This window comes from Nannobrachium achirus (genome assembly GCF_963921795.1).
Source record: "Nannobrachium achirus genome assembly, chromosome: 8".
Lineage (NCBI taxonomy): Eukaryota > Metazoa > Chordata > Actinopteri > Myctophiformes > Myctophidae > Nannobrachium > Nannobrachium achirus.
The window spans coordinates 48,928,707-48,947,222 of record NC_137817.1 but is presented as its reverse complement, the minus strand read 5'-3'; the positions used below and the strand labels follow the sequence as shown (position 1 = coordinate 48,947,222).

At 40.8% G+C, this 18,516-nt stretch overlaps 1 protein-coding gene across 1 annotated transcript in view; it reads right to left on the bottom strand.

The window, feature by feature from the left end:
• cul3b (cullin 3b) overlaps window positions 1–18,516 on the bottom strand; it is a 43,309-nt gene that overhangs the window by 16,348 nt on the left and 8,445 nt on the right. The window contains exons 3-8 of the mRNA XM_080731452.1: window positions 9,716–9,829; window positions 7,830–7,990; window positions 5,021–5,135; window positions 3,747–3,975; window positions 3,087–3,232; window positions 1,716–1,892 (exon numbers count right to left, since the gene is read on the bottom strand). Of these exons, the coding sequence (XP_080587578.1) occupies window positions 1,716–1,892; window positions 3,087–3,232; window positions 3,747–3,975; window positions 5,021–5,135; window positions 7,830–7,990; window positions 9,716–9,829 (942 nt within the window). The remainder of the gene's footprint in view (window positions 1–1,715; window positions 1,893–3,086; window positions 3,233–3,746; window positions 3,976–5,020; window positions 5,136–7,829; window positions 7,991–9,715; window positions 9,830–18,516) is intronic.

The following is an 18,516-nucleotide window of genomic DNA, read 5'->3' as shown; positions in this document are numbered from 1 at the left end:
CTTCAATTAGTAGTCACGATAATAATAATATGTTGCAACTTGCAATCACTGTTTTGTTGTTGTCCAGTGTGTTATTGTGGTTGCAATCCAATGTAATTATACAAGGAAACAGTGTGTGCCAGTTCCAAACAACAATGGTAACATAAGCGAATATAATTGATGTTGTTTTGAAAAGTCTCACAGGAATTATGAACTGAAAGAAATCAGACTTAGTGTCAAGCTATTCTAAACCCCAGTCTACAGAAGTAGTAAATTATATCTCAAGTTCAATTAATTCATGTGACAATGACTTAACTCTCAAATACCTGGAACGCGCCCGAGTCGCGTTAGATTTTAACCACTTTAACTGTTCTGCTGCTGTTGACGACGCTCACCGTCATTGAAAGGGTTAATACCATGGCGCCGTTGACGGTGAGGACTGTCAATCTTACTGTATATACAGTAAAGATATTATTACTTACTGTACGTCGCTCCGGTCCCGCCCGCATCGGTAATGTCCGCGATTTGTTTACAACGCACGTCGGGCGTGCACGCGAAGTGAAGCTCCTCCATAGTAAATCCATTGAGAGGCCCATAAAGAAACTTCAATAACTCATAAAAGACATTTGTATACAAAAAGGGGTCTCCACTCTGCACACTCTAGACACGGGATGCGCGCAGCCATGTTTCCCTTCTGGACCCACACTGTCATGTGACTAGATGACGTAATCGTTGCCGTCAAGTGATAATCCAAAAAAACAAAAACAACCCCCTTCCAGCCCTTCAAAATAATAGCGGCGGCCTATGGAGGAAACGGCGTGGCACCGAGGCACCAAGCAACCTTCAGATTAAGAGGCACTATTAGTGTTAACCATCATTGTATGCTTTAACATTAGAAAAATAGCAGATATACAAGCTCACAGCGCGCTGCGAGCTTGTAGATCTGCTATTTTTGAAAAATCGTGAAAAAACAAGCTTGTAGATCTGCTATTTTTTGAAAAATCGTGAAAAAAGTCTATGAATATCTTTGACCCGACTACTAAATCCTTCCTCTAAATCAGTGGTTCTCAAACTTTTTCATGTCAAGGACCCCCAAAATGACAGGTATTTAGCCACAGACCCCCGTCTCAAAATATGTTGTTCCAGGGACCCCCCAGAAGCAAATATTTGTGTTACAAATGTTCGCTTTTAAATAGATACATTCAAAGACTTGCAAAGAAAAATCATGATTTTTCAAAAATAGCAGATCTACAAGCTCGCAGCGCAGCACTCGGTGCCGCGCTGTGAGCTTGTATATCTGCTATTTTTCAATGGTTAAAGTAGTCAATAATCCTAGGCCTAATTGGGTTAATTCCGTGACTGGTTTATGATCAATTCTGTGACTTATCGAATTCTGTCGTTGGTTTGTGACAAACCAATCGCTGAGGGATCCCCTCTTTGGCAACAGCCAGCTTCAGAAAACTGTTGCAATGGGATGCAAAGTGAAACCAAATGGAAATTCAGGCTGAGTCAGGCTACTTAACAAAATACATTGAATCGGTAAATGAATGCCCTACCTGATCACACACAGTACAGTGTCACACAAAAGCTTCAAAAGAAGAAGATCTACAAGGTCGAAAAGTAGCGTGAAACGACACATGTTGAGCGTGTAGATATACTTTAGCCGTTTTTGTAACATTTGGACATTTGAGGTGTCCACCTAACAAGAGGTGATATCTACACAGATGTCCCCTCACCCCTTTGACTCCTTTCTTCAACTTGTCATCGATGAAGAGCGAGAGGTACTCCGGCGAGCGAGAGTTAAGGTTCAGGAAGTACTCAAAGTCGCCGGCGATGGTCTGCTTGAAGAGCCGGTCGTTGTTGAAGGACTCCTGGAGGAAGCGGTCGAAGCGAATCTTCAAGTCCAGGAGACCCTGCCAGGGGAAGAGAGGGGGAGGTCGAGGAGGATGGGAGAAAGAAAACATAGGGAGGGAGGGAAGGGAAGAAAGTTTAGGGAGATGACTTAAAAAAAACATGCTTCTTTACAGAGTTCTTATTTTAGTTCAGTCTATATATACTCCCATTATGCATGGCTGTTTCTTTCCTTTTTCCCCCTTTTTGTTTGTGAGTAGCCAATCTTTTTTTACCCACTTCTCCCTGCTCCAATTTAGTTATGTCAATTAATCATCAAATACGTAAGCAATTTACCCCGAGTGAGAGGACATTATGCTCTGATAATGTCCTGTGTGAGGGGGTGATCGGACGAGGCGAAGCCGAGTCCGATAACACCCTCACACAGGACATTATCAGAGCATAATGTCCGACCCCGAGTGGTAAATAGCTTTTCTACCACTTTTTCCCTTATACATGAAAGAAAACACATAGTTGTAACTTGCAAGGATCTTAAGTTACAATCATTATTGCCTATAAAACTTCCGCGAGACAGCAGATAGTTCCACCAACAACATCTTCTACTCACCAACAGATGGCGCCAACTCCATACTAATCCATGCGTCTAGCTTACAGCTAAGCTAACGTCAGTTAGAAGTACCGTTCCGGCCGTAAATAGAGGCTGTTCGCTTCCAGAAAGGCATAGGTTCAGAGAAAAGGGGCTTTAAAGTTGGCGGATTGCATTGGATCCAAATAAATCGGCGACTATAGCATGCACGTTAGTAAACATAGGACCGTTGCCACGGTCATTTGTTGGTTGGGGGAAAGGTGTTCCGACTACCTCCTGAAGTCCCCGGATGTACACTGAGGCGCATTGATCTCGGACAAGTCCTCACACAACTTTGCGGCAGTTGTTCTGTCATAACCTCCGGAATTTAGCCAATCAGAATCCAGTATTTGAACACGTGACTCGAAAAAGTGGTAGAATCTATGTTTTAGAGTTCTTACCAACTCTAACAAACTCCCCTCCAAAGGTTCTTCCATTTTTTCCAAGTCCGACTCCTAGTCATGTTTCACTTGATCTACTACTTCTAGTTCAAGAGTGGAAGATAGGCTTTTTCATGTCAAGGACCCACAAAATGACATGTATTTGGCCACGGACCACCATCTAAAAATATTTAGTTCCAGGGACCACCAGAAGCAAGATTTGAGTTATAAATGATAACAAGCTTGCCTACCTGGATGTAGTCCACAGGGTTCTTCCCTTCTCCCTCCTCTGACACCAGAGCCTTGCCCTGCTCCCTCAGGTAGGAGCTCATGCACTCACACATGGTCTTCAGGCCGTTGGGAACTCTGCTGAACAGCTTGTACATGCACGCCAGGTCTGTGGAACGAACGAACGCGCGCGCACACACACACACACACACACACGTTTGTATTATATTTTGACGACATACACTTTATGACAACCTGGAAAATAGCCAAAAAATAGTATATCTAAAAGCAGGCTTTAAGATCGGATATTTTGCGGTGTGCATCACCGGCATGCAACTAAGTAAAAACTAAGCCATAACTCCAATCTCAACAAGATATGGGCAACACAGGTTATTTCAATTCCAATCAGATCCGAAAAAATGGCTACCAATGTGTTAATTTGTCATTTTAGAGAGATTAAAAAGTCAGTAAATTGTCACTTTAGAAAAGTGCAGATACCCTCTATACACTTAAACTTTATGTTGGTTTGTTTACTGTTGAGTGAGAAAACAATGTTGCACATTAAGCTAATCATCTGGGGACCCTCAAAAAATAATTTGGGAACCCTCTGGGGGTCCCGACTCCCGACCCACAGGTTGAGAACCACTGCTTTACTCTACGCTGCGCGCTTCCCGCTGACTGACCTTCCGTCTTGCCGTTCTTCAGCATGTGCACCAGGCCAGAGTTCTCCATCTCCACGATGGTCTTCATGTGCTTGGAGATGAGCTCCCGCTCCACCACCTTGACGATGGGCTCCTCCGTGGACAGGTCCAGGCAGTGCATCACCCGCTCCATCTCCTCGTTGATGCGCGCCTCCACCTTCTTGATGTACACGCTGGCACTGTTCTCCGCCAGGAACTTCTGGCTCTCCATCTGGCACACACAGAGAGAGAGAGGACCAGTTTTATCCCAGAAGCAAAGATTTGAGTTACAAATGTTCGCTTTAAAAAAGATATCTATTCGAGGATTTGCGCAAATTTTCATGCTTTTTCAAAAATGGCAGATCTGCGTCTGCTATTTTTGAATAGCCAAAGTATAAAATAATGGTTAATGTGGTTAATTTTGACAGCTGAATTTGTATTTGTATTTGTATTTATTCGTAGTCTTTCGAAAAGAAATTTCATTTAGTTTTAGTCATCTGAAATTTCATTTCATTTTAGTCTACTAAATATGAGATTTTAGTCGACTAAATGTATAGTTGATCTTGCCTTTGGCAGTCGTAGTGGCAGATTTTACACTTAGTTGCATGCTGAAAATAGCCGATACTACGTATAGTACAAGCTCACAACACATCGCAGCGCGACGCGTTGTTAGATTTTAGATCTGCTATTTCCGGAGTGCAACCAAACATGAATAACTTTTAGTTCTACTGGATCTCTCCTCCACTAGTCCCTCCCTAACGTTTTAGCCTATGTTGGCGAAATTGTCAGTATATTGTCTTAGTTTTAGTCATCATAGCTCAGTTTTTATTTAGTTTTCAGTGAAAGAAAAAGGTAGTCAACGAAATGAAAATTGGAAAGGACAAGGAGAAGGCTTAAGGCTCATGCATACTCCAGGTGAAGTGATAGCTCTTCACTTTTTTAGGAGACGGGGTGATGTCCGAAAGTAAAAGCAGAGGAGATGTGTCAGGGTTTGCGGTGAAGCCTCTTCACCGTGGCTAATGACGCAATGTTGTCGTTTTCTGACTAGAAAACTACATAGCTGCTCACTCCACCCTGGAGTAGGCATGAGCCCTTAGTGAGAGAATAATAGTATAATACATGACACGAAACTGGTGCAGCTGTGAGAGAGCACCGTGGGACGGTTATAATGAGACTGGTGACAAGACAGAAATGAGTTCTTCAACATAGCTTAAAGCCTATTTTGTAAAAATAGATTGTTAAGAGCACTCAGGAGAGCAGGAGGTTCCCCCACAAACCTGGAAAAACTCTGCTGACATTTCTAGGAACGGAGCCTCAAAGTCCTCTTCATAAACCGACCTTCCTTCCAGGCCCAGGATCATCAACATCTGGCAGGCGTTCCTGATGGCACCCCTGGTGGACAGAAAGACAAACTGCAACAATTAACAGGAACACAGAAAGACAAGATCTTAAGGCCCTCTTACATCTAACAACTTTGAAACGATTTCTCAGTTGTAATAAAGTCACGGCTATTCAATTGTTAAATGTGAGGTAGTGTTCCGACTCGATTTTTACCCCAACTTGAGAGCCAGATTCTGTTACGAGAATATCAAACTGGTTTAATATTTTCACAAATCGGGGCTGAGTCTGAATGAATACAATGACGTAGCCTACAACCAAAACAGAACGAGCCAAAAGCCAAGCCATTCGTTCCCCAAGACGCTGAGCTGCCAGTCTGGTCGTTGTTGGTGTGGCTACTACGACAGCCCTTTATTAGTTATTTCTCCGCGTTAATAAGTTGATAGGATCGATCTGCGCCGGCTAGACTGAGAGGAGAGAACGAGAGAGGGCTGAGGGAGGAAGGCGGAGCTCGGTGTGTGTGTGTGTGTGTGTGTGTGTGTGTGCACTGCATGTGCAGTGATGGAAAAAGTAATTAAGTAAAAGTATCAATACTGCAATGTGACGCGCTGTGACTGAGCTTGTAAATCGGCTATTTTCATTTATGGTTAGCCTAATGCTTTATAATATTATAATTTATATAGAAACACAAGGCTATATAATAGGCATAGTTCAGCAAAAAGGGAATCATGAACCCGTCTTTACAAAATCTTTAGAGGCATCTCACATCTAACAACTGAAATCTTTGAAAAATCATTATAAAGTTTTTGGAAAGTCTTTTTCAAATCTTATAGTGTGAGAGGGTAGTCTCTGAGAAATCTTTCCAAATCTGTCCAAAATCTTATCAAAGTTGTTAGGTGTAAGGCTAGCGTTAGGAATACAGAAAGACGAGATCTTTTGATTTGATGATAACGGCGATTAAAGCTGCAGTCCAGAATACAAGCTCACAATACAGATGTGACTCTTTGTGGGCTTGTAGATCTGCTATTTTTGGTTGGCACCCTTGATATGTACTAAGGAAGCTGTTAAAAGGTTTAAGAGGAGTTAGTGCTGGTCTGTGCCTGGTTGCACAGACCACAATATGCTCCTCGCAAATATAACATTTTTCAACATGGAAACTTTAAGTATAAAGTTGTCAAATATGTCAGTAGTTTCTTTGCATATTTAGGATATGTGTCATATCTGCAATGTGCAACTTCAAAGCCTAAAATCCAAACAGAAATGTAATTAAAAACACAATTAAATTATTAATTGCAATTATTCAAGTGACAATTAATCGTCATGTAAAATACAGCCCTACTCTATCTGCTCTTGGTTTACTGTCTCTCTACACTATATTATCTGAATAAAGTAAATCAAATAAAATCTAATAAATTAGCAAAGACTTTGTGTTCAATTTAGGCATTTAGCAGACACTAACCCAGAGTGAAACAAAGAGCAATTTGGGACATGAACCCTAGTCAGTAAACAACAGGGTGAATAGACGGATATGGAGTGCAAAGGAACCAATTTAATGCTTCAATGAAACCAGGACACCAGGTAACCTATAATTATCCACTGAGGCACAAGGAGATCAGCTTAAGCATCAGCTCTTGCAAGACGACTACTACGTGTTTATTAATTCCTTAGTCACTGTGGCATGCAAAAGACATCTATAGGTGACAGGAATTTCCAGTGAATTTCCAGTTACAACATAAGCAATCAGTCTAAAAAATAAACACGCAATCCGTCCCTCCTACAACTCGGGCATCATTATCACGACTAGGGATTCGACCCGCACAGAGATTAGTAAGCTTTAAGAAAGTTAGATGACCGTTGTTTCTGAAAATTGAGTGTTTTGGAATTACCTACTGGATACAAGACACTTGGATTGTACTGTGAGAGTAGTGACCGTTTATGAACAGACTTTTGACACAGGTACTGTACTTGAATTCATCAAGTAGAAAGTAAATTCTCCACACATTAAAGGCTTCAAGAGTAACTTGATAGAAAACAAAAAGTCCTTTATGAGGTTAAGTATTTCTTTAATCAAGTTGATATCGTCTCCGTCGGGTGGAAACCTCAAAACTGGACTAAAAAAATAAATTAAAAAAAAGTAGCAGGCCTACAAGCTCAAAACCCGTAGCTTGCGGGTCTGCAACTTTTAATACATTTGTGTGACGCTGTAGTACGATCAAGTAGGCCGTTAGAATTTACAACAACAAAAAAAGACAAAAGAAAACTCAAAAAGTTAAAAATATGGAGATAAGAGGTTTCTTCCCTGACACACAACGGTTGGTTGGTTGGTTTGTTGTGAGTAGGGCTGTCACGATTATGACATTTTACATGACGATTAATTTTCTCTCAAATAATTGCGATTAACGATTTAATTGTGTTTTTGTCGTTGACAATTACATTTCTGTTTGGCTTTTAGGATTTGAAGTTACACATGGTAGATATGACACATAAGTTAAATATACCGGTACAAAGAAATTACTTGACATATTTGACAACTTTATACTTAAAAAAGAACATTGATAGTGGAAATAGCCGATCTACAAGCTCACAACGCGTCGCGACGCGACGCGTTGTGAGCTTGTAGATCTGCTATTTCCACTATTTTTGACATGGAAACGATTATGACGATTACGAAAAATAATCACGATCATGTCAAATAATCACGATTAGACGATTGTGTAATAATTGTGACAGCCCTAGTTGTGAGCCTACCTGTCCACCACCTCGCCCTTCCTCTCGCGTGCGATCATGTCCAGCGAGGTCTGCCGGAGGTGGTCCCGGATGCAGCCGTAGCGGACCACCTGGTCCCTGTAGATGATGAGGCCCAGGTTGTACACGTTCTCCACGTTGTTCTGCTGCACGTACACCCGGTCCTGTGGGCCACACACGCATCACAAGACACAATGCATCACATGACACAACACAATGCAATGCACCGTCACCGAAAATGTCAAACGGTGTTCGTCGACTACCTTTTTTCACTGACGAAAACAAAATCCCATTCAGAACGGGTACACATTATTGTGTATCATTATTTTATGCTTTAACTATTGAAAAATAGCAGATCTACAAGCTCACAGCGCGGCACCGAGTGCCGCGCTGCGAGCTTGTAGATCTGCTATTTTTGAAAAATTGTGAAAATTAGTATTTTGACCCGATTCTATAAGTGTCTTTTGAATCCTTCTAAGATTTTTTGAAAAACCTATGTTTCTATGTCAGCAATCTGGCCAGCCATCGTCAAAGAAAAGGTCCTTTTCACTTAACTGGAGCTCAGTTAGTCTGTTCTTGAGAGACTACTATGTCAGTGGTTCTCAAACCTTTTCATGTGAAGGACCCCCAAACTGATATGTATTTGGCCACGGACCCCCATCTCAAAATATCTAGTTCCAGGGACCACCCCAGAAGCAAAATTTGAGTCACAAACGTTCGCTTTAAAAATATATATTCAAAGTAGGGATGGTCCGATCAGGTTTTTTGGAACCGATCAGCGAGCACCGATCACAAAAGTTTGATCACCCGATACCGATCAATCACCGATCCGATCAAGTTATTATTTATATATTATTTATATTTTCTAAATGTTAATGTTTTAACTTTAATTCATTCATTCACTCATGAATTCATTTATATATTTGCCTTATAGTTATTTACCAGCATTACTATGTATTTATTATCATAGCAGTAACTAATTATTCCTTCAGCACTGTGGAAATCAATACCCCAAAATGGCCTCAAGTGGGCATACTGAACGGCTGGTTGATCGGATGCACCGATCTGATTGGATCGGTGAATTTACCTTTTGATCTAAACCACCGATTATCGCCGATCACGCTTTGATCGGCCCGATCCGATCCATTGCCGATTGATCGGTAACATCTCTAATTCAAAGATTTGCACACATTTTCACGACTTTTTCAAAAATAGCAGATCTACCAGCTCACAGCGCGGCACTCGGTGCCGCGCTGTGAGCTTGTATATCTGCTATTTTTCAACAGTTAAAGCATTCAATAATTCTAGGCCTAAATGGGTTAAAACTAAGCTATACGACTAAAACTAATACTAAACATACTAACAAATAAGAACTAGACTAAAATGTTATGGAGGGACTAGTGGAGGAGAGATCCAGTAGAACTAAAAGACAAGTCATTCTGTTTGGTTACGGTCTGAAAATAGCAGATCGATAAGATCGGTTATTCTCAGCATGCAACCAAGTGTAAATTCACCATCAAGGCCCGCCAAAGTACAAATTTTGTTGACAAAATCAACTTATATTTAATCGACTACCATCTTATGGTATTTATTCGACTAAAACTAGACTAACACGTCCTTGACATGAAAAAGTTTGAGAACTACTGACATAGAAACATGCGTTTTTCAAAACCCTTAGAAGGATTTACATTTATAGAATCGGGTCAAAAATATCACTTATTACGATCTTTCAAAAATAGCAGATCTACAAGCTTGCAGCGCGGCACTCGGTGCCGCGCTGTGAGCTTGTAGATCTGCTATTTTCAAGAGTTAAAGCATAAAATAATGGTTGAAGTGGTTCAAATCTAACTTGACAGATTTGCGTTCCCGGTCTAAATGGCCTTACTCACCATGTACATGAGGATGTCTCTGATCATCACCATGGCTGTCTGGTGGTCGTTCCACGCCTGGTTCAGGGTCTGGAGGAAGTTGTTATTGAGAGAGTTGAGGACATCTTCCCGTACCTTTGAGGGGAGGTCAAACAGACAACATACGGTATGCATTAGTTTGGAGTATTGCAACATTCTATCAAGGCGGAGATACATAATATTACACTCTTTTTTGTTATCAAATCTTTTTATTTTCCCATAGAATCCAGAATCAATTATGAAAGGATAGACTTGAATACAAATAAAAATGAAACAACAATCATCAGGTAAATGTACAACAAATAATGTTACACTTTCTGAAACTTTTACAGACATTTGTTGCTGTTAGACTCATGAAAGATTATTGCTGCGCACATGATGATGGGCCCCTTTTTCAGTTCCGAACCAAAGATATTATAGTTCTGTTATTTTCTAGTTGTTTTGATTGGACATTGGATGCATTCCAGTACAAGTACATCAGGACTGGACATCTTCACAGTAATATAACACTCACTCTGCCAACTATCTAGCTAATGTAAGCCTAGTTATTTACCCAGACAGGGGGCTGACTTTTTATTTGTTACTTAGCAAACGGTGATGAGGGCAGGGGTGTCTCACAAAATTCTGGGCCCTGGGTACAAGGATTCACTATGAGGCCCCTGTGCTTTAACAATTGAAAGATAGCAGATATACAAGCTCACAGCGCGCGCTGCGAGCTTGTAGATCTGCTATTTTTGAAAAATCTTGAAATTCTTTTGAATATTTCAAATCCTTCTAAGGTTTTTTGAATGTCAGTGGTGCTCAGACCTTTTCATGTGAAGGACCTCCAAAATGATATGTATTTTAGTCACGGACCCCCATCTCAATATATTTAGTTCCAGGGACCCCCCCGGAAGCTAAATTTGAGTTACAAATGTTCGTTTGAAAAATACATATATTCAAAGATTTGCACACATTTTCACGACTTTTCAAAAGTCGGTGCCGCGCTGTGAGCTTGTAGATCTGCTATTTTTCAATAGCTAAAGTATAAAATAATTAAGGCCCCTCCACCTTGGGCCCTAGTAACTCAGTCCCACTTTTCCCCCCCTTGTGACGCCCCTGGATGAGGGACCTCCCGAAGGACCTCACTGAGCCATGCCATCAGTCGGTAGCAGCAATGCAGCAGCACAAATCACAGCCGTGCTGATGCGGTAAAGAACACTCCTTGTGAGATATTGCTTGTTATGAAGAAAAATCAACTTTCCCAAAAATGTGTAGGTAGGGCTTTGAACCTCGAGAGTACACACTGTCTCTTTTCAAGGTCTATTTTTCGGTGTCCTTTTTTCGCAGAGAGCTCTCTTCCATCTGTAGTGGGGAGCTGGAGACCGAACCCTGCCATCTAAGCAAAACAATTAAATAAAGAAAAGAAAAGAGAGGAGCGAGGCAGTGCTCTTCCGAGCACAGGTCTCCGCCAGCTCAGGTAGGTTACTGTGGCCTCCTGGTGGCGCTATAATAGGCCAATGTGAAAAGGGTGCCATGTCTTCTTCGTCTGCCTTTCACGGCAATCAGACGCTGCATGCATGATTTGTGGCATATTGTTCCAAAAAATGTGTTTGCGAAAGTTGACCTGCTGGTAGCGCAGGTTAACTTTAAAAGGGTGGCATTTGTTCCCTTTTTTCCCCCCCTACATTTTTATCCCATGATTTTGTAACCCAATTTTTACCCACAGCCAATTGCCTAAGCTATAATCCTGGGCTCTGCTCTCCCTCTGCCAACCTGGGGAGAGTCCTGAAATGAGCTCATGCTTCCTTCAGTGCATGAGGAGTGAGCACGCTGCTTCTTATCACCCGACGTACCGCGTGGAAGGAACAGTGAACACGTTATCCCGACCAGTTCCTTTTCCCTCCATCAGGCTGGCCAGGGGGAGGCATTATAGAGACCAGGATGACTGCATGTTTTTTGTGAGGGTACCTACCCTAGGAGACACGGGGAGAACATGCAAACTCCACACAGAAAGGCCCTTTCGCCAACCCTAGGGTATCCCGCCTAGGGTATCGGTGTTGGCCTGTTATAACGCCATCATGAGGCTGATTTGAAAATGTTTAAGTGAAATTTTTTACTCTGCCTATTGGAAATGTGCATGCCCAATTTCACCGAAATTGCACGCCATGTTCATGATTTGACACATTTTGTTCAAAACTGACCAAAACTTTGGAGGCCAATCTTGGCCAATCAGGATGGAATATAGAAAATCAGACAGATCCATGTCGATCACATGACTGTAGAGATTTTGGACAAAATCTGTAGGAGTACTGTCAGAAAATTAGTTTTGCAAAGATCTGCCTCATGGTGGTGCTAGAACAGGCCCATGTGAAACAGGTGGGCCAGAGGTTCTGAATTGGTATCCAGGGAGTGTATGCGCACCGTTTGGCTGCAACCGGGCCAGCGGCGCCGGAGATTAGCTGGTAACAGACGGACGGACGCACGGACGGACACACCAAGTGGACCCGTTAAGGGTTCATTTGGTTACATTTGGTACACTCTCAGATTTAAATGAACGGACCCTCATCTACTATGCATGTTCATGCACCTCATGGTGCTCTAGACTAGCACCTCAAAGGCACAATACAATCCATCAGCGGTTGGTCTCAAAACAATTAGAGGGAACATTGGTCCCGACCCAGTGTTTGGGAAACAGGGTGTTACTACTATAACATAGTAGTTATTAGATGATTATAGGTACTGCAGTCAGTGTGACTCAGCAGCCGCAGCAACAGTACAGTGTTACGGCCAAGGTCTTTGTGGAGTAGCATTGTAAAGGTCACTGCAAGGCAGACACATCCCCTCTCTCTCTATCCCCTGTGGACGGACATGATGCATGGATGACTGATATTGATATATATTTATATTATATATTTATATATTTAACTGACACTGACTCACTCCCGCTCTCTGCATCCACCCAGGATGGTCAAGTATCAAGCAGTGGCCGACAGATCAGATCATATCAATGAATGGCCCATGCCTAGATACTGTAAGCAGGCCAAAAGTCTTGGGCACAGAGTAGCCGCACTAGGTGCATTTCCAAAAGGAAAATACACTTTGAAGTTGAAGTGAAGCATATTGTCGTTGTCTAGCGGAAACCTCGTATCTCCGAGTTTCAAATTTGTACGTTCTTTCTTAAAGTAAAGCCCTGCTTCGTCACACAAGGCTGTCGCACAAAAGTAGTGAAAACAGCAGATCTACAAGCACACAACGCCTCACACCGCGAGGCGTTGTGTGCTTGTAGATCGGCGGTTTTCACTAGTTTCAATCATTTTTAAAATGATAAATGCAAAACGAACGGTTTTGGACATACAAGGTTTTCACCCGACAACGACGATATGAACGTTTCTATGCACACAGAAAAAAGATATACATTCTCCTCTCCTCTCTGACAGGCATCAAACAGGTAGCCGTCTCTGATGCTTTCATTGATTAGAGAGATCACTAACGAGCACTTGACACTTTTATGGACCAATCAATTACCTCAGTGCACAACCCCTTTGAAGTTCAAAGGGAGCAATTAAGAGTTCTGTCTGAGCTCCCCCCTCCCCTCACAGACAAAAATGTCCCTCCAAGGGATGAATGTCAACATAAAAAGTGGAACAGAACCAAAATACAGCCAGATGATGTGCCTTTCTGCAAGGAAACACCCCAGTACAATGATATAGTGATCCATAAAGGGAAATGACTGATAAAGAATGTAGATACATATATTAAAAATAGTCTTAAAGTTACCTAATTTTCTTTGGAAACATATACAGATCCTTCTCGAAAAATTTGAATAGTGTGTGAAAAAGCATTGCAGATGCCATAGCACCCCAAATCATAACTGACTTTGGAAACTTCCCACTGTTTTCAAACAACTCTGACTTCAGAAGGTTGACATTTTGCCATTATAAATTCTTGTTTTGAGTGGTTTTGTGTAATAGTGTAATATTTTGAAATATGGACTTTTGAGATTCATGAGATGTATGCCATAAAAATTCAAAATCTTAACAAAAAAGGGTTGGAATAATTCACTGAATGTCCAATGTATCTAGAATATATGAAAGTTTCAAGAAATATATGACAGTTTCAAGAAAATGTACTTTTACACAATATTCTAATTTTTCGAGAAGGATCTGTATATTATTGTGAGTTAGGTGTCAGGGGTTCTAAAGAGCTTTCCATTCAAATCTGACCAAATACAAACACTCAAAGCACGTATACGTACATTACATATAAATAATACACCCATCTGACAAATCTCCTTGATTCAACTTTGATTGATGATGACATTAGTTGATTTAATATTTTAGAGGGGCAAGAGTGTCAAGCTGAAGACTCAGACTATTGTACCATGGATTTCTTCACAATGTGTGCATAAACCAAGTAAATTAGATTTCACAAGCCATCTATAAAGAGTGCGTGTGTGTGTGATCTATAAAGTGTGCGTGTGTGTGTATGTGTATGTGTGTGTGTGTGTGTGTGTGTGTGCGTGCGTGCGTGCGTGCGTGCGTGTTGATCTCACAAATGACTGAATCGAACAGTGCCAAATGTCTTGAGCATGTTTTCAGTAGGCCAAGGAAGTACATCTTTAAACACCTAGCGCTGTCACCATTACAATGTTTAAGTTGATGATTCATTCTCATGCAAATACTTGCAATAATTGTGATTAACAATTTAATTGTGTTAATTGTGTTTTAAAAATTGGAACGTATGGAGTAAAAAAGAATCTTCCTGTTTATTCTTTTCACAGAATCTGCGTTTTCTCTGCTTGCGTGCTCCGTCTATGTGTTCGTCAAAACAGTATTTTTCAATCAGCGACTCTTACGAGTCGTCCCTGAATGATCGGGGGATCGATTGAAAAATAGAAAAATATTCAGTGACTACTTGAAAAGGTAAGGAAAAAAGAAAGATAGCTGGTTAGTGGTTTGGTTAAATATTCTTGGCAGTAAATGAGTTCATATTACTGACATATTTAATAATTTATAAAATAGATGATCATTCTACAAGCTTACGTGCCACAAAGTGCATAAACATTTGTTCAAAATGGAGACAATTATGACGGATTAATTAGAATAATTGCAATATTAGACAATTATGTAACGACTGTGACAGGCCTGTAGGCATACCGAGAATATTTGCATAAGACCATCAGCTGGCGATTCAAAACAGTTCTAAAACAAACACTATGTGCACTCCTCTGAAACCTTCCTCTGAAAGCCAATTTCTTCCTTTTCAAACTCGGTGCCCCCAAGCTGTCGCACCACTATAAAAGGAGAGCGCTTACAAATAGGACCTATTTGTGGTTTCTGTGGCTCGCTTTGCTTTGTGAGCCCTGCCACCACACAGGCTCACCGACGCCTGAACCACTGATAGGTTGAATATCATCAACGCTGTCGGGTCGAAACCTTGTATCTCCAAAATTGTTACTCGCCAGGATATGGGGCGAGTAACGATATATAGGATCCATTATAGTTATTTAGTCACAAAGCTGCTATTTGTACTTTTCATTGGTTAAATGTTTATAAAACCCACATACAATCTTAACCACTTTCACTTAAAAAAGAAAATACACACTGTGGGCTTGTAGATCGCCTATTCTTGCAACATTTGTGTGACACTGTAGCATGACAAAGTAAGGCATTCATTTATAATAAAGAAATAAAAAGAAATGGATGGAGATACAAGGTTTCTTCCCGACAGAAAGGATATGGACTGCTCTTCACACCACACTGTCTGCATACCAAATTGGTTGCCAGGCTGGGACTTGCAGCAGCCAGACTATGGTTCAGTCTCATCATTTGTTTGTCCGCTTTGATGAAGACTGAAGTACTGTACATTGTTTCAGATCGCTTCATCTCCCTAATGATTATTTTTTACATTAACTCTCACTTATTAGAGATTACTGGATATACTTTAATGTCATTGAGTGCCACCCCGTTCACCACTAGAGGGCGCCCAGTGGCCATAGAAAATCCCATAGAGATATGCTGGTATATGCAGAAGCCCTACAGCCATGACTTGCCTGAACACTTTCCTTTGTGCATGTACAGGAAGAGGATGAAGTTAGCTTGAAGTTAGCTATTGGTTACCAAGCATTTTAGAAGCCTTATTTTCGTCAACTTAGCCATGATTAAACCTTGCACACCTCATGCATGGGAAAAAAACAGAGAAGAATGAGCTCTAAAAAATCCAATGCAATCCTGGATTGCATTGAAGTGGATTTGTGCAGTTTGTTCACAGCTTTCAAACAAAAAAATCCGATTGGAAATCCGTTCAGGCATTCTTGAGATAATCGCCATTATGTTTTACATGTTATGTAAACAAACATGGCTGCCCTGTATGTTAGATGGGGTTGTATGGGGGTGGAACATGCAAAATCGCGATTGAAATCATGTTCACTAGATTTGATGGGGTCCAAAAAAAAAAAAAAAAAAAAAAAATCAATTTTTTTTTTTTTTTTTTTTAATATCCCGAACATGTTCGGGATAGGCACTCTGGTATGCGATAATATATCCCGAACATATTCGGGATAGGCACTCAATGAGTTAATTGGCAGTCACCAATATCAAAATCAGTTTTACAATTACTACCAGTAAGACTGCCTATTCGGGAGATACACAAACTTTAGAATGCAATCGTAGCCAATCAGGATGGAAAATGGGAAATAGGACAGATCCATGTTGATGACATGACTTTAGAGATACTGTGTACCGCTTTGCGTGATCTTTGGGCAAAATCTGTAGAAGCAGTGTCCAAAAATGTGTTTTGCAAAAATCAGCCTCATGGTGGCACTAGAAGAGGACCATGTGAGAAAATGTAACATTATAATGAACTAGTCCTACCCGTTCAAAGATGTGCTTCAAATTATAACAGAAGAAATGTTGGAGAACCCAGCAAAATGTAAAAAGCACCAATTTGTAATATAATAAAAACAATATAACATGAAAATTTGTTGAAAGTACATACACACGCACAGGCGCACGCAGGCGCGCACACACACACACACACACACACACACACACACACACACACACACACACACACACACACACACACACACACACACACACACACACACACACACACACACACACACACACACACACACACACACACACACACACACACACCTCCCAGCAGACACAGCATTCTTGAATCAGGTCTTGTAAAACAGTTTTCTGAAAAACATATGCTATATATCAGTGGTTCCAACTGCGTCATGTCAGGGACCCCCAAAAAGATATTGTGTTGTTTGGCCGCAGACCCCATCTCAATCTGATTTTTTACTTCTGGGGACCCCCGGCCCAGAAGCAAAGATTTTGGTTACAAATGTTGCCTCATGCATAATAGATATGCCTCATGCTAGATGCAGAATAGATAAACCATAAAAATGCTAATATACAGCATACGATTTGTGAAAGTGACAAACGGGCTTCGCAGTTATGTCAGGTCTGTTCATATGCTAATGGTCATGCGGATTCAGATCAATTGCTCCAGCCACCGTGGAGATACAGTCGGACAGACAGACAGACATTCGGAGAATTATATGTTTGATGTTAAAGGGAACTGTTAAAATCCTAAAGGATCCCAACCTTAGTCACAAAAAGAAAAAGTGACTCTAAACCAAAAACCTAAACGTGAAGTTACTTGCGTGTAGGGGTGGGCGATACTGGAAAAAATCATTATCACGATACTCTTCATGCAGTATCACGATACACGATATTATCACAATACTGTTTTATGCTAGTTTTTAGGTTTTATTATGATTATTAATAACAATTATACAAACACACACAGATATTCTATCGATAATCTATTCATTTTTATGCTGCAGATAGAAAGATAGATATAGCCTAATCTAGGATTTTCATAGCATATTTTGATCAAACAATTAACATTTTTTACCTCAAAATATTTACTAGTTGGTGTGATGATGGTTCAGGTCATTCAAATGGGTCCCAGAAATGTTTTACGGGTTCCCATAAAATGTTTTTGAGTGTTGTGAGCTTGTAGATCGGCTATTTTCAAAACAATTTGGCTAATGTTTTCATTGTCTAGTTTGATGATTATTTTGATGCAGTAATGGGATTTTCTTCTTTCTTGAGGTAGGCTATTAAAAAGGTCTTCAAGAAGTCCTTATAAGGTTCAGGACACCTCACCTCTATTTATTGTATTTATCAGATATGAAAAGAAATCTTGTGATGCCTTACCAACAGAAACTGGGGGGAAAACAAATTACCTTATGACCACAGCAGTCAGGAAGTGTGTTATGATACAAGTTTAAGCTTTCTTTTTACAGAAGTATACTCTGTATTTTACAATGCAGATATCATCCTATTCGATATTTTAGCTTAACAAAAATATCATGGTTTTATAACTAAGCCAATTATGAAATAGACGCGAAATAGACGCGACGATTTCACCGCGATTCGCGACGACACACGCATGCATCAGCGGTGAAAACATAACAAACAAAGGACTTTACAAATAGCTACTTGTTTGTAGTTAATAAAAAACAGAAGCTCGGATTTACAAGGCGACCAAATCACCTCTGTGGAGTGGAGACGACCAGCACAGTGAGCACATCACGCAGCTCAGCTTTGCAGTGAGTGAAATGACTGATAACAGGACGGATAAAGTAGTTTGTTTGCGTCCTGTTAGTTCAATGCATCCATTATTAAAAATATGCTTCACTGAAAGCAGGGCAAGCTGCTGCATCACTGCTTTACAAAGTCCTGTGAAAGTAGGGCTGTCTTCGACACAGGATTTAT